This window comes from Armigeres subalbatus, chromosome 2, assembly GCF_024139115.2.
Source record: "Armigeres subalbatus isolate Guangzhou_Male chromosome 2, GZ_Asu_2, whole genome shotgun sequence".
Taxonomy (NCBI): domain Eukaryota; kingdom Metazoa; phylum Arthropoda; class Insecta; order Diptera; family Culicidae; genus Armigeres; species Armigeres subalbatus.
In genome coordinates this window covers 366,942,373-366,958,858 of record NC_085140.1, presented here as the reverse complement: position 1 = coordinate 366,958,858, position 16,486 = coordinate 366,942,373, and the positions used below count along the sequence as shown (strand labels likewise).

The window sequence follows — 16,486 nt, the reverse complement described above, 5'->3', positions numbered from 1 at the left end:
GCATAACATATAGAACAAATCAACACGCAACACTGAACGATGATTTTCGAGTATCTGCAAAGTATTGTAGATCCAGTTGAAAACCGAACTAAGCTCCCGCGACAATCGCATTTTCTCCCATTTCCGGATGTCACAATTGCATCGCGAGTAGAGCGCATCTATACCATAGCCGTGCGCCATCATGCGCATCACTCGTGATGCAGTCGCGACATTCGGAAATGGGAGAAAATGCGATTGTCGCGAGAGCTCAGTTCGGTTTTCAACTGGATCTACAATATAAGAGAGCGTGAAAGTAAATCGACGGTTTCCCCTCCTGGAAAAATATTTTTTCAACTTTGCAATATTTTCTGCAAAAGGCAGTTTTTTCAAAAAATATTACGAAATTCATCCAAATGAAGCATCCCACGGATGTATTGAAGTCACCAATATATGTTGATGTAGTTTTAAAACAAGAGTGCTTCTCCGATTCAGCTGGGGAATGCATTTTCTCCTCAGTGGGCGGATTTCTTCCTGGGGGTGGTACAAGCACGTGGCTGTTTTCTTGTCAATGACTGGATTACGGTAATTTGGGCCTTAATATTTGTAGCATATCATAAATATGACACAAATTTTAAAGCGGCCATGCCCACCGTGCATTCTTGAAACTGGGTGATAATTCATAACTCACTGGCAATCAGATTATTTGGTAATGAATAACATGATCAACGAGAAGTTTTAAATTCACGAAAGGAAGGAATCGAGGACATAGCCGTACCAACCGTTTCACATTCAGGGTGTATACGAAAGGTGACGTTGGGAGTGACATTGCTAAGAAGTACATTCAAAGCTAATTGCCTATATGCCGGGTATTAAGCCACCCGGAGTGGAAATTAATTACTATGTCTGAAACTTGATTATGCATATGTACAACATGTGATAGATTTAGTTCGGAAAAGGTATTGGAGGGTAACCGCCCCTTCGGTGGGTTGTTGTCACTCCTTGCTGATCCAACTTCCAGGGATGGGACATAAGATTTTCTTCCATATGTCCTGGCTCAGTGCCTAGGCTGAAGCGCCATTACTCGCTCTCTGAAACGAGATAATACAAAATAAAATATAATAGAATAAAATAAAATCCAAAACAAAACCAAAATTTCATACTTACAAAAAACCTTGTTCGGGAATTCATATTACTTTAATCATCAATCAATGAAACTGATTAGTGACAGTGCAAATATGCAAGCAAATATGTACTAGTTGCTGAAATATCAGAAAAAATGAGTGAAGAATGTTGATCATAAAAATTGATTGATTTTGAAGCTGACTCTCTGATGTAGTGCCAATGAGCGTCATCTCTCTTTTAATATTGAAACACTGGACGAATATCAAACGAAATAATTTCCAATTTTTCGTCAAAAATCGTGACAATCTTTCATTGTTACGACTATCTCCTTGTACATCCAGTACCAATAAGGTTAAGTTCAATGTAAGTTAAAAATATTATACATGGACACATGATTCAATTCAACCAGTGAAAAAATTCCGTCAGCCAGACAATTGAAATATGAAACAAATCATTTCAGCTCAGCACATAAGGAGGATAGTGCTGATCAATCATGGGATACACAGTCTAAGAGATTAATGCATTTATGAATTGGATAAAAAGCAAAGAAAAAAAATGTGTGAATTAATTTGAGAAATAGTAAATTAGTTTTTGAACAAATGTGAACTAGTTAGCCACTTACCTTTTTCTTGAAAACATTTATCTAACAACCGAAAGTGGCATCCGAACACACACCACGTGTAGAATCTCATGAATGTGATCAAAATTTAGTATCCGGCTCCCAACATTCGACACCGGGAGAAATGTATGAAGCGAACAAGGCTTTTGCTTCCATCGATTCAGAATCACTCCTCACTCCTCATTACTCACACTGTGGAAAGTGAGAAGTGCGAAGTAATAAGTCAGAGGATTCACTCTCGCTCGTCATGTCTCCCTTTTCACAGTGACCCTTTTTGCCATTAAGGTCAAGCGGCATTTTTCGTCCAAATGACCTATTTGACCAAACTACTTTTTCGACTAAATGATCTGTTCGGCCAAACGACATTTTCGGACAAATGCCCCTTTCTACTGAACGACCGTTTCGGCCAAATGTAATTTTCGTTGAAATGACTTATTCGGCCAAATGAACTGTTTGGCTAAATGACCTATTGAACCAAATGGAAAAATTACCTTTTCAGCCAAACGGGATCGGTCAGAATGACTTTTAGCCTGATGGATTTCGGCCTAATGGTTAGTGGCATTCGGATAAATGGCTTTCTTGTTTAGTTAGAAAATCAATATCGAAAGAGGAGCCTCCACAAATTACAAATCAAATTTGTTGAAGTGAACTAAACAAAAAAAATTTAAAAAATCTTGGGAAATGCTTCTCTGGGAAATACCAGATTGAGATTTCTTTTTCATCTTGATTACTTAGACAAGGTCACTTCGACATCGAGTCAAGTACGAGACACTGAAGACTGCATCACAGTTGTGGTCGAAATACGTATCTGCAGCGCCGTGGTTGTACGGGTAAAGCGTAGCATTGGTACTTCGCGTACATGAAGGAATAAAATAGACCCCATCTCGCGGTCCTTAGCCTCTTACCCAGCAACTCCTATCCCTACCTCCCCGTGGTGCTGACCGGGATACGAGTATCCTTAGGGAAGATCGGGTAACCAACCCCGGTGGGAACTATGGTCGTATGCTGTCAGGGAAGGGGGAGTTTGCTCTTCTCCGGAGGTGCAAAACTTACTGACCGTCTGTTCTCCATGTCAGGATCGGCTCACAACAGCGTCTGTTCTCCATGTTAGGTGCGGCTGATCATCGTCCAAGTGCCAGTGAGGGACTCTAATTGAAACTGTGCACCATGGTCCACCGGAAATAAGGAGGAATGGTCCTCCGGAAATTTAGGGGGTTTGGTGTCAGGCCCTGCAAACCAGCCTTTAAAAAACATAAGCAATGAACAATCAACAAGAGAGTACGGGCCGGAACCATCGGCGAAAACCAACGCGACGAAAAGGGACTAGCGATTGGAAACTCGGTTCATGGAACTGCAAATCTCTCAACTTCATCGGGAGCACACGCATACTCGCCAATGTGCTCATGGGCCGTGGATTCGGCATCGTAGCGCTGCAGGAGGTTTGTTGGACGGGATCAATGGTGTGAACGTTTAGAGGTAATCATACCATCTATCAGAGCTGCAGCAACACACACGAGCTGGGAACAGCTTTCATAGTGATGGGCGATATTCAAAGGCGCGTGATCGGGTGGTGGCCGATCAATGAAAGAATGTGCAGGTTGAGGATCAAAGGCCATTTCTTTAATTCAGCATAATCAACGCCCATAGCCCACACTCCAGAGGCACTGATGATGACAAGGACGCATTCTACGCATAGCTAGAACGTGAATACGACAGCTGCCCAAGCCACGACGTCAAAATCATCATAGGAGATTTGAACGCTCAGGTTGGCCAAGAGGAGGAGTTTAGACCGACTATTGGGAAGTTCAGCGCTCACCGGCTGACGAACGAAAACGGCCTACGACTAATTGATTTCGCCGCCTCCAAGAATATGGCCATTCGCAGCACCTACTTCCAACACAGCCTCCCGTATCGGTACACCTGGAGATCACCACTGCAGACAGAATCACAAATCGACCACGTTCTGATTGATCGACGGCACTTCTCCGACATTATCGACGTCAGGACATATCGTGGCGCTAGCATCGACTCTGACTACTATCTGGTGATGGTTAAACTGCGCCCACGACGGATAGCGTCAACAATGTTCGGTACCGACGACCGCCGCGGTACGACCTAGAGTGACTGAGGCAACCTGATGTCGCCACTGCATACGCACAGTATCTCGAGGCAACGTTGCCGGAAGAGGGTTAGCTCGATGGGGCCCCTCTTGAGGACTGCTAGAATACAGTCAAAGCAGCCATTAATGACGCAGCGGAGAACAACGTCGGGTATATGGGACGAAGTCGACGATTCTGGAGGAGAAGGACGCAGCGCGGGCGGTCACGCTGCAGCAAGGTACCCGGCAGAACGTGGAACGTTATAGACGGAAGCGGAGACAGCAGACCCGCCTTTTCAGGAGAAGAAAAGCCGCCTGGAAGAAGCGAAGTGCGAGGAGATGAAACAGCTGTTCCGTTCTCAAGAAACACGCAAGTTCTACCAGAAGCTCAACGCATCCCGAAAAGGCTTCGTGCCGCGAGCCGAAATGTGCCGGGATAAGGATGGGAGCATCTTGAAGGACGAATGTGTGGTGATCGAAAGGTGGAAGCAGCACTACGAGGGACATGGCGCTGAGAGTACAGGCAGTGAAAGTCAAGGCAGCGGAGTAGATGACTACGTCAGTTCAGCGGACGATGGAAGCCAACCAGCCCCCACCTTGAGGGAAGTTAAGGATGCCATCCAACAGCTAAAGACCAATAAAGCAGCTGGTAAGAATGGTATGGGAACTGAGCTCATCAAGATGGCCCCGGAAAAGCTGGCCACTTGCCTGCACAAACTGATAGTCAGAATCTGGGAAACCGAACAGCTACCGGAGGAGTGGAAGGAAGGGGTTATATGCCCCATCTACAAGAAAGGCGACCAACTGGAGTGTGAGAACTTTCGAGCGATCACCATCCTTAATGCCGCCTACAAAGTGATATCCCAGATCATCTTCCGTCGTCTGTCACCATTAGTGAACGAGTTCGTGGGAAGTTATCAAGCCGGCTTCGTTGACGGCCGCTCGACAACGGACCAGATCTTTACTGTACGGCAAATCCTTCAAAAATGCCGTGAATACCAGGTCCCAACGCACCATCTGTTCGTTGATTTCAAGGCGGCATACGACAGTGTAGACCGCGTAGAGCTATGGAAAATTATGGACGAGAACAGCTTCCCTGGGAAGCTTACCAGACTGATCAAAGCAACGGTGAATGGTGCAAAACTGTGAGAAGATTTTGGGCGAACACTCCAGTTCGTTCGAATCGCGCCGGGGACTAAGACAAGGTGATGGACTTTCGTGCCTGTTGTTCAACATTGCGCTAGAAGGTGTCATGCGGAGAGCCGGGTGTAACAGCCGGGGTACGATTTTTAACAGATCCAGTCAATTCATTTGTTTTGCGGATGACATGGACATTGTCGGCCGAACATTTGCAAAGGTGGCAGAACTGTACACCCGGCTGAAACGTGAAGTAACAAAAGTTGGACTGGTGGTGAATGCGTCAAAGATAAAGTACATTCTTGTGGGCGGAACCAAGCGCGACAGGGCCCGCCTGGGAAGCAGTGTTACGATAGACGGGGATACCTTCGAGGTGGTCGAGGAATTCGTCTACCTCGGATCCTTGCTAACGGCTGACAACAACGTAAGTCGTGAAATACGAAGGCGCATCATCTGTGGAAGTCGGGCCTACTACGGGCTCCAGAAGAAACTGCGGTCGAAAAAGATTCGCCACCGCACCAAATGTGTCATGTACAAGACGCTTATAAGACCGGTTGTCCTCTACGGACATGAAACATGGACAATGCTCGAGGAGGACTTGCAAGCACTCGGAGTATTCGAGAGATGGGTGCTTAGGACCATCTTTGGCGGTGTGCAAGAAGACGGTGTGTGGCGGCGAAGAATGAACCATGAGCTCGCCCAACTCTACGGCGAACCCAGTATCCAGAGGGTAGCTAAAGCCGGAAGGGTACGATGGGCAGGATATGTTGCAAGAATGCCGGACAGTAACCCTGCAAATATGGTGTTCGCTTCCGATCCAGCAGGTACGAGACGACGTGGAGCGCAGCGATCGAGATGGGCAGACCAGGTGCAAAACGACTTGGCGAGCGTGGGGCGTATCCGAGGTTGGAGAGATGCGGCCTCGAACCGTGTATTGTGGCGTCAAATTGTTGATTCAGTGTTATCTGTTTAGATGTAAACTAAATAAATGAATGATATGGACTCTACAGTGACATGTGTGTCTTTATTTTCTCGGCCAATTACGACTAGCAACAACGAAGTGTACAGTCAATCAAACTAAGCCAAGCTGGCTTGCCGGATGTATTCACGGACATTGAATTCTTGAACAAAATATTACTTTTAAATGCAAGGGTGACGTTCTGAATTGTTGTTTCAACTTGCAGCACGCATTTATAATTGCCCCGATGGGTTGAAAATGCGGAGCAATTTAAAACGATTAAAATCTAAAGAAAAATCAGGTCTTTAAACATTTTTTTTAGAAGAATTATGCTTATTCAGCATTGGATGATTATCTACCGTGAAACTGTTCCAATAATTTTTTTATGAGATCTGTAAAGTTGGTTTGAATTTTGCCAATGGCGAAAAGTAAACAATGGCAGGGAGTGCTATGAGAAGCTGCAAGCTTCCGGAAATGACTCTCAGAAGGTGCATTTAGTGGAGTAGTTTTTTTGAGAAAAATAACCAGAGCTTTCGGTCATTTCCGGTCTTAATGACAGCTTTCGTTTCAACTTACCCCGCATTTCATCTTGCCCCGGTGTACTTTATAACTTCTTCAAAAAGTTCTCTTCTAAAAGTTATCCATGTACTTCCCTCAACATTTCGTCAAGAAATCACCCAGAAAACTTTTTTCCCGGAATATTGTTCAGGTATTCCACCAGAATATATTAACTCACTTATTGGCATTACATCGCCCTTGGGATGTACAGTGTCCACATTTGTTGACTGTCAGTTTTTTCCCCTACAAATTCCATGAATGGCGTCGGGATATTTTTCTTTTATGCATGGAATGGAATTGTTGTAGAACAATCCGTCTACAAGCTACCGCAGCGGTAAATAAGAAGGTGATGTTGAAGTGAATTCACGCCTTTATATTTACCACATTGATGCTTGGAACGGTGGGTGCAGTTGGCCTCCAGAAACGTCATATCAGAGACTTGCCCACAGGAAAGCTGGAGGCCATTACCGCTCGTGGAAAACTAGATTTCGTTTTTCGCACTCACTCATCACGTATGACGTCAGATGCAAGATTTTTTTTATGTACAGGTTATCCGACCTCGTCAGTAGATGGGAATAACCAGCGCGGGGGGGGAACATACATTTTCAGTGCAAAACGTAAACAAACGAGCATAAATTCCATACAAAAATCCAAGATGGCTGAGTTGGGGATATTGACAAGTCGGATAACCTGTACATAAAAAAATCTTGGTCAGATGCGTGCACCATGGTCTTGCGTATAACGTATAACCCTTTCGCTCGTAGTTAGCAATTTGAGAATTCATTTCATTCCGATATCATATACTACCTATGATCGTGTATTAGTCCCATCTTTGTTGGATTTTCTCCATATGAATATGGGGAAAATATGCGATTGTGGGCAGTATACTAATCACAAATTTATATTTCAGATGGACCATTGCCAAGTGTTCTGCAGGAGGTGACGGTTCCCGTGATCGAAAACAAGATCTGTGAGACAATGTACCGAAGTGCGGGCTACATCGAGCACATTCCACATATCTTTATTTGTGCCGGTTGGAAAAAGGGAGGATACGATTCCTGTGAAGGTAATGTTTACAAAACCTGATGCTTGGAACAATCCTTACAATTGTTTCTCTAATTGTAGGTGACTCTGGTGGACCGATGGTGATCCAGCGACCGGACAAACGCTTCCTCCTAGCTGGTGTCATATCGTGGGGTATCGGTTGTGCGGAACCAAACCAACCCGGTGTCTACACGAGGATATCGGAGTTCCGGGACTGGATCAATCAGATTTTGCAATTCTAAGCGACTGACGGGAAAAGAATTAAACGTACAAGGGAAAATCAGTTGCATTTCGTTCCCAGTGGTTCAGATGCTTCTTCCGGATACTCCGAACAAGTAAGAACCACGACAGCTGGGATCAACGAACGCAGTGTTCAGTATTCACGATGAGAAATTGGCGCAACGATGGTAGTACGAAGCGGAACAGAATCCAAGAATTTGTTCCTTCATTGTTGATTTGTTATTAGTTGGCTAATGAGGGTAAGCGAAATGCATTGATCTGTCGATGGAATCGAATTTTACAACTGATTTCACACTCGGTTGGTGGAGAATTTTATCGATAGATCGATAAATATACAACCACATCTAGGGGAAACATTTTAGCACAAGAAAAATCGCTCAAAGCAACAACCAGTGAACGAAAACACCTCAAAAGTATCAAGAAACTGTACTCGTTATATTTTGTTTTAATTGGAGAAATTGAAGGGGATAGAAGTTTTAAACTACGGAAAAAAAACCATTCGTGACTTACGTAGCGCGAGATGAATTTGATATTCGGATATTGACATGCGTGAATGATTGGAGTGATTACGTTTCGGAATGTGCATCGTACTTTTAGACAATCTTATCTTAGTTGTGATATTTGGTTGTGAATGTGAGTTTAGAATGATTTGTTGAAACAATGCAATCGAAGGTTGCTCGAGAGTGTGAGGGTTTGTTAGAAATTAGAATAACAAAATTATTTATTTATTTATATTTATAATTAAATCGAACTAAACGCAAATCGTCAAGCATTTTCCTTAGGTCAACAAAGCTATTCCCAAACTAGGATTTTCACGATGATAGTGAAAACAATTATTTGCTGACAAGGAATGGGTAGACGAATGGCGTTGAACTGAAGAAGAAACAAGATGGAAATGAGTGATGCGAATATTGTTTGTAAATACGTATTTGTTAAGGATTAAAAATGATGGAAACATATTTAAAATTTGTACAATATTTATGAGAATAAATTTTATTTTTAATTGTCAGTCCCAAGAGTTCCACATCCATTTAGCTGATGACAATCATATTTTGATTCGAATGTTGGACGGGTGATTTAATTTCAATACCGACATCATTTCTCCAAGTGTTTTACACACACATCTATTACATTTTTTCGAGCTGATGAGAGTTTAAGGCAGTTGCGGCGGTCTAGTTTAGACGTCCGGATATTGTTTTGTCATTTGACAATGTACAGTAGCCGTTCGATAACTGCAAAATGTTTACTTTTCAGTTAACGAATGCCGTTCGATAACTGCAACGCATTCTAAACGTCAAACGGTTGTCAATCGACGCCAGATGCAATAAAAGTTCATCTAAATGTGCAGCGCAATGCAGCTGTCAATGCGTTTGACATCAGTTTGAAGTTTAGCGGTCCGATAACTGCAAAACTGTTGCAACTATCGAATTGCAGTCAAAAAGCATTGCAGTTTAATGACTTGCAGTTATCGAACGTCTACTTATTGGCTCTTGATATCATAGAAATCATGGCCTCTCGTAATTTTCTGCATTGGTTTTTCAGACTACAGAGCAGAACTTTTTAAATAATCGAAAGTTCTTGGTGAAGCGTATTGCCCTTCTTGATTTAAACAATGACCTACACAGATCTGACCCTGATGTTCAACTGAGGGACACTTTAAGCGCCAAAAATCAATTTATTAACGGTTTATTATGTTTTCTTCGAACGCAGTAACCATTCTCAGTAGCAGTCATATGAGTGAAATTGTGAAAGAGAAAACTGAGTAAGTCATTCTATGTTTTGAATAGTCATGCGACGTTTGTCAATATTCGGGCTGAAGTTTCTTCATGAAGCCGAATATTTTATGCTCTGATTAGGCCACTCTATTCTCCCTCAAAGGTCCAGTTGCATGGAACTTCTTCCCTTTCAACTCTAACATTGGCTCACGGTTATTGAAGAAATTATCATTAAGAAAACCATGTTTGGATCAGTTACACACTCCAGTGAAAAAAATACCACTCTGGTGAACAATGAGTGCGAAATACCACCTTCTTCCGTAATAATAGAATAGTAATATCCGTAACTATCGTGAAGATTAATTTGACCATACGCGTTTCGCGGGACAGTCCCACATTTTCACTATTTGTCCCACGCTGAAAAGCGTCCCGCTAAACGTCCCGCATTCAGCTTATTTCTAGATAATGTCCCGCTAAATACAACAAAAAAAAACATTTTTAATCATTGCTTAGTATTTTAAAAAAAATTATTAGACTTTTAAAATTTATAATTTTGACTAATACTAAGTTTTATAAGACAATCATATGGATCATATAAATCAAGAATAATATGTTCTGTGACTCAAACTACATTATTTCTGTTAAGAAAATTAGAGTAATGTCTTCACTTGTCATAAGACGAGTTTGTACAATGCATCGCTTGAAACCTGCTCACTCACTCGCGAGTATGAGTATTCCAATTCAAGCTCACTGTGAGTATACTCACACGTGAGTTTGAACTGTAATACTCATACTCGCGAGTGAGTATGAAGAAATTATTTACTCACTCACTAGTAATTTTTACTCACAAAATACTTCAACGCAAAATAATTGTTCCAATTTCCTTTCGAATTTGTACTGTAATATATATTGCGCATGATGTAGATCGTTTACCCACTTGCTATATCCCTAATGGATACACAGGATCAATTTTGAGGCAAATGGGACATGGGATAAAATTGATTAACAAAATATTCTGCTTCTTTATCCAGCTTTCCACGCTAGCCATAATGGCGGGTGCCATAAATAAATCTGACAGTAACTGCTTCCGACGCTGACCTGCTTCCGACGCTTGTAGTAGCTTAGTAACCATTTTACATTGTTTGTTTATTCTTTCGAAAATTGTTACGAAACGTAAAATCTGGAAAAAAAAATTCGTGACGAGCATTCCTGAATTAGAAACTATTTTTAGATATGATTAACATGTTCATTATTTCTTTTAGATTGACGCAATTCTCCAGATAGCTTCGCACAATTCGGCTGGAATGTCCTACTATCTGCACAAAGAAAACTTATACCTACGCACTGATACTCTTTCCAAAGTTGCAACTCCCGTTTCTATCATTATGCGAATCATATTGGAAGTAATTGCTGATATTGTAGAAGTTATTGTTATACCTAGTATAATTTAGTTGTCTTAATTATTGCTAACGGCTGACGGAAGCAATGACTACAGAAATTATAGATTTTTTGATAAGGCGTTTGTGTTGGACGATGGCATTTGTGTGGAGGTAGCGGACATGAACGATGACAGCTTCTGGTCCTATATCTCAGTTAAATGTAAAGTAAAGAGCAGGGTTTGTCGTCAATTTCTTTATTCATCATGTGCCAAATCATAACTTCCTTTACCAATTTCACATCGGTTGTTCTAAGCTAATCTAAACATAAATCGGTGGCTTTTCGAGATTCCAAAAAATGATGAACAAATTATTAAAAAAAATGTAAAACACCTACGAATCGGTTGCAAGTCTATTTCTCAGACGCAATACACAACTTTTCATGCTTAGATACAATGTGCGCTAGAATGTAACATATCTGGATAAGTGAAACCTTATTTAATTTGTTACTTGAAAAAACTCCTGAGAATCTTTCAACCACGTTGATTAGCAAGAAACATATCGTATGGGTTACGAGCGCTATTGAATTTGAACAATCGCTGATACTTCTGGTACTTGTACTCTCCATTCCATTCTTTGGATGAGTTTTATTAAACGATTCTGAATATGTACTACCAAGGGGTTGACACGGATAACAAAGCCGCATGGAGGCTCTATGTCGTATTTCGATTTTATTTGAGAACTGCAATCTCAGCTTGGACTTCTCCGAGACTGACTTTCGGAGATAGAAACTTGCAATAATTTCAACCCGTTAGCAACGGAGACGCTTGGTGAATAAATTAGCCGAAAATATACAGATGGGTGTATATGTCCGTGTTATTTAAACCGGAACACCTCGAAAATACTTAAATACTACTGAAACCAATCTAAACCACTGTGATGTTCCTTTAGTATATTTGCGGATTAGGTTTCTTTATGCAGATAGGATTGGTAATTGTGTTTCAATCATCTTACGTTTAAGCTTAACATTGTTTGTTTCAGCCAGGCAGCGGAAAAGTTATTTGGGAATATTACGTCAACCTAAAATAAAGAAAGATTTAATTATTATTCTTATAAAAAATAGCTTCTAATTCTGAAATTCTTGTTACGAAATTGTTCTTCCAGATTTTTTTCGTTTGGTGACCATTTTCGTAAGAATAAATAAACAATGTAGAATGGTTGCTAAGCTACTACAAGCGTCGCAAGCAGCTCAGCGTCGGAAGCAGTTGCTGTCAGATTGCTTTATAGCAGCCGCCATTATGGCTAGCGTGGAAAGCTGGATATTAGCTAGCTTCTTTATGTTATAGAGCGAGTACAAATAATAAAACTTCAAGATAGGTGTATTTCTTAGATTAATAATAAGTTTTTATGTGGTACTTGAGGTGCCTAACTACTTGACGCACATGTGTGTTATTTGACGCTGACTTACTTACTTATTTGACACGGTCATTCCTAATTTGACGCACTTTAAAATTATGTTTCAACTCAATCAGTTAAGTGTTTATATTTTTTTTTGTTCCAATAACACTAGTTGCGCAATGATGCGCCATAAGTTGAACGCGAATAAAATCGGTTTTTGCGAGTTCGATATTCGACTTTCAACTGGAACCATAATGGGGACTGTCCATATACCACGTGAACAGTTTAGGGGGGAAGGGTGTATGGCGAATTTCCACGACTCACACAAATTATTGAAAATTTATATGAGCAGTTCTTAACGCTGGGTGAGGGGGGTATATTAAACTGATTAAAACCTGCCCTCGTGGCATATGAACAGCCCCATAGAAGAATACTGCAAAAACAGGTATTCATGTTAGAATTATCTGTTGGCATGTTGTATTTGGTCTGGTCATGGTCTGTTGTATTTGCATGCTAAACGAAACACACAATTGTGGGGAATAAAGTAAGTCCGAAAATGCATTTGCATTTGTTGGTTACATTGATGGATAAAGTGGAACGTATTTCTTATTTCATGATAAAAATAGGGCATATAGAAAGAGAGAGAGAGAGAGAAAATAATATGGCCAAAACAAATTAAGAAAAGTAATGAAAAAAATTACACACATGAAAAAAATAAGGAGTTTTAATAGGCGAGAGATTTTTGACAGAGTAGTGATAAAAGAAAAAAATAGATTGTGTTTCAATGAGCAAAATAAGCAATATTGAGAAATATAATTTAAAAAAATCATTTTAAAATCAATTACCAGTTATGCTTGGAACTCATCCACTATGCAGCGCGTTAGATTGACAGATTTGTTAAGTCTTAAATTTATTTGATTGACGGAGCTGTTGTTCAAGATGTAGGTTGAGTTGAATATCTCTTTGTCGGTGAGATTTGGAAAGTTCTCGTAATCTAGAATGAACAACAATTTTCTCTGGTTTACTTTATAAACTATATAGGATGCATACAAAGCAACCTGTGGATGAAAATTTATAGTATAACGTTGAAGCTACTGATTGGCAAAAGTGACAAGACTGATAGCTTAAAAATAGGAGCTACGCGATCACATTGTATTAATAAAGATGACTCAAAACTATTAATACACACTGAACCACACTGTAGCTTAAATAATAAATCCATGCCCGACGCATGATGCTCACTCATAATACTCAATGTAGGTAGGGGTGAAAAACTTATCACAAAAGAAGGTAATTTGGCGCGAAAAATTGACGCATAATGTGTATGACGTCCATATACTCAATCAATGGTGGACTCGAACTTGGATTTTTCTCGCGATCCGTATGTTAAAGTTTACATCGCTAGTGATGATTTAGTCTAATTAGCGTACTAGCGTAGTTAGGTTTAGCATACGGATTACGAGAAAAATTCAACTTCTCTACCCAGGTAACCGTAAGCATTAAGCGACTGCATGGTAATGGCCTTAAATTGGCATTTGAGCTGCATGGAAGCCAAATAATAGCATTCTTGAAGCTTACATGCCTTATACTAGCATCGCTAATGCATTACAGCATACACAAATACGGCATTAATAGCAACATTATATTCGGTTACACGGCTCATTTAGTGCATTGAAACACTGGACACTTCAAAAGCATATTTGCTGTTAACCTGCATTAGGAATGCAATCCTTAAATCTATTTTTAGATATTGAAAACTTTGTTGTCAATCATGAGCAGCTGTATAGATAAAAAAGCATGTCGTAGCAAAGCTGAAAAAATATCAGTGCTAAATAATTATAAGCCTTTTATTATTCAGCAATAATGCAATATTTATTTATCCGGTCCTGCATTCAAGTTCATTGGCACACCAGTGGCAAAGGAAGTCGCTTCGTCCAAAACTCCATAAACCAGAAGAAAAAGTAAGATTCGTTCCAATGGTAGGTTTCTTCTCATTCTTCCTGATGAATTACTAAATCAAACTGAGGTCTGAGGATGGGGTTGATGGTATATACGTGGAGCTTTGGGACAGAGGATTTGGTTGTTTTTTCTTTTTTGTGACATCCGTGTCGGTGAAGTGTCTTTGTAGCTCGTTTCATTTCTCCGTCGCATTTTGATCTCGCTAGTATTTTGGGTTGTAAGCAAGGTTGTAACTAAATTCTCGTCGTGCGACGCTGCCTCAATTCCCCGTTCGTTTTCACTCCAAAATTGTCTGTAGGAAAATAAAATAATATAATAACTTATGCAGTCATATGTTAACTAAACTAAAGGCAGCTTACATAAGAAATTTGTTCCGCTTCAATTTGAGCCGGTATGCGCGAAGCTTTTTGGTACTCGCCGGTATGCCTTTCAGCTATAGTAGCACCAAGAGTAGCACTAATCGAACTCGATGTCCAGGTCTTCCGTACTCCATTGGTTTTTACCGGCCCACAGCGAAGGTAGATCAGACAGCTCATTGCACCTGTACGGGATAAAATGTATTTTCCATATTTTCACTATACATAGGTGTTTTATTTCGTTATAAACAACTTACCGATAACGCTGGGATAATTAGGAGTATCAAATGATTCCAAAATTGTAGCTGTACATATTATAATAATTGGAACAAGGCTGGATTAATAACATCACATCAGGCACTATTTATGTTTTGCTTTGAAATCGAATTTGACGTTTCATGCACCTTCGAATTTTAGAGCAGAGTTGCCAGTTTTACAGTAAATAAAACTGAAGCACTGTAATAGATATATTTTCAAATTGTAATTATAAAATATATAAATGAATAGCTTGTATGGATCGTGCAAAAATTATGTATACATATGTATGTTTATATTATTTATAAGCCTGTATATGATCAACATAATCTTGTTGGAATTCGAAATGGAATGGAAACTTTTACATTGTTACGACTACAACACGATACTGGCACCCCTGTGAATTTGAGCTTGATATAAATTGAATCGGTTTAAATTGATCACATTCCACCGTATTCATATCCAGTTTTCCGCGAGCGGTAATGGCCGCCAGCCTGCCTGCGGGTTGGTCTCTGATTTGACGTTTCTGGAGGTCAACTGCACCCACCATTCGAGCATTTTTATCAATGTGGTATATATGAGAAGGCTTGAATTCACTGAATCAGCACCTTTTTATATACCACATTGGTCAGAATGCTCGGAGCGGTGGGTGCAGTTGACCTCCACAAACGTCAAATCAGAGACCAACCCGCAAGCAAGCCGGCAGCCATTACCGCTCGCGGAAAACTGGATACATCCCGTATGGCCCAGGCAGCAAAGAAACACTCCAGTGAAGGACGACGAAACAACAAGAGATACTTCAGTTCGAGACTAGAAGAAGTCAATTTCAATTATGTTAAATTTCTGCTAATTCATATCCCGAAATAATGTAACGAAAGGGTAGAAGACAACTCTATTTTATCATTTCTATTGCATCTTCATTGAAAACTAAAACCGTTAAAAATACAAAAAAAATCCTAAAGGGAGCTTGAAAAACATTGAATGCATAGCATTACTGCATAGCAATAGCATTACCAGTGTTATAAACGGGCTGTCAGACTTGACAGGACCATTTGCTGCATTAAAATAGCATCAGTGGTGCTAAAGAAGTGCTTTCATTATCCAGCTTTCCACGCTCACCATAATGGCGGATGCTATAAAAAGATTGATAAGAACTGTTTCCCGACACTGAACTGGAATTTCCATCAGAGCAAACATTGGTACCGTTACCAACGACATCCATTAAGTTGTTTATTTTTCAAACAACAAGGATATTTGCGCAAGATCAAAAGCCGTCAATTAAAGTCATTAAAAAATTTACTAATTTCTCTCTCATTTCAGACATTATTGATACCAAAACTATATGGTTGATGCCAGAACATATGATACCATGTTACTAAATGATCTGACAGGAAGTTTACTGAACTGGAATTCGAACAGATAGTATTGGATTTTCCTATGACCCCTGTCATACTCACTGAGCCCAGCTCTCAACCACATATCGTGTCCTTAAATTTTAACAATAGGGCTCCACTCCACTGACTCTAGCGGTTTGACATAACATCAAAGTTTTTTCTCCAAGACCCTGGGATAAATTCAATGTTGCTCTATGTTCTCATGATTGTTCTCTACACTACATTTTTCGGGTATTCCCTCACAGACGAATCCCATACAAATAATCCATAGGTCACAG

General features: G+C 40.4%; 1 protein-coding gene and 1 long non-coding RNA gene across 8 annotated transcripts in view; one reads left to right on the top strand and one right to left on the bottom strand.

Annotated features, from left to right (window-relative positions):
* The window catches only part of LOC134213034 (serine proteinase stubble), a 212,815-nt gene extending 204,051 nt beyond the window's left edge, over positions 1 to 8,764 (top strand). For all 7 annotated transcript variants that reach the window (XM_062691516.1, XM_062691514.1, XM_062691513.1 and 4 more), the window contains 2 exons: positions 7,382 to 7,537; positions 7,597 to 8,764. In XM_062691516.1, coding sequence (XP_062547500.1) covers positions 7,382 to 7,537; positions 7,597 to 7,757 — 317 coding nt within the window. In that variant the 3' untranslated portion in view covers positions 7,758 to 8,764. The remainder of the gene's footprint in view (positions 1 to 7,381; positions 7,538 to 7,596) is intronic.
* Positions 8,765 to 14,300: 5,536 nt separating this feature from the next.
* On the bottom strand, positions 14,301 to 14,935 carry LOC134217205 (uncharacterized). Its single transcript, XR_009980943.1, has 3 exons — positions 14,817 to 14,935; positions 14,563 to 14,744; positions 14,301 to 14,495 (listed from the first exon to the last, which is right to left on the bottom strand). It is a non-coding gene; the product is annotated as an uncharacterized LOC134217205 (long non-coding RNA).
* Positions 14,936 to 16,486: the final 1,551 nt, after the last annotated feature.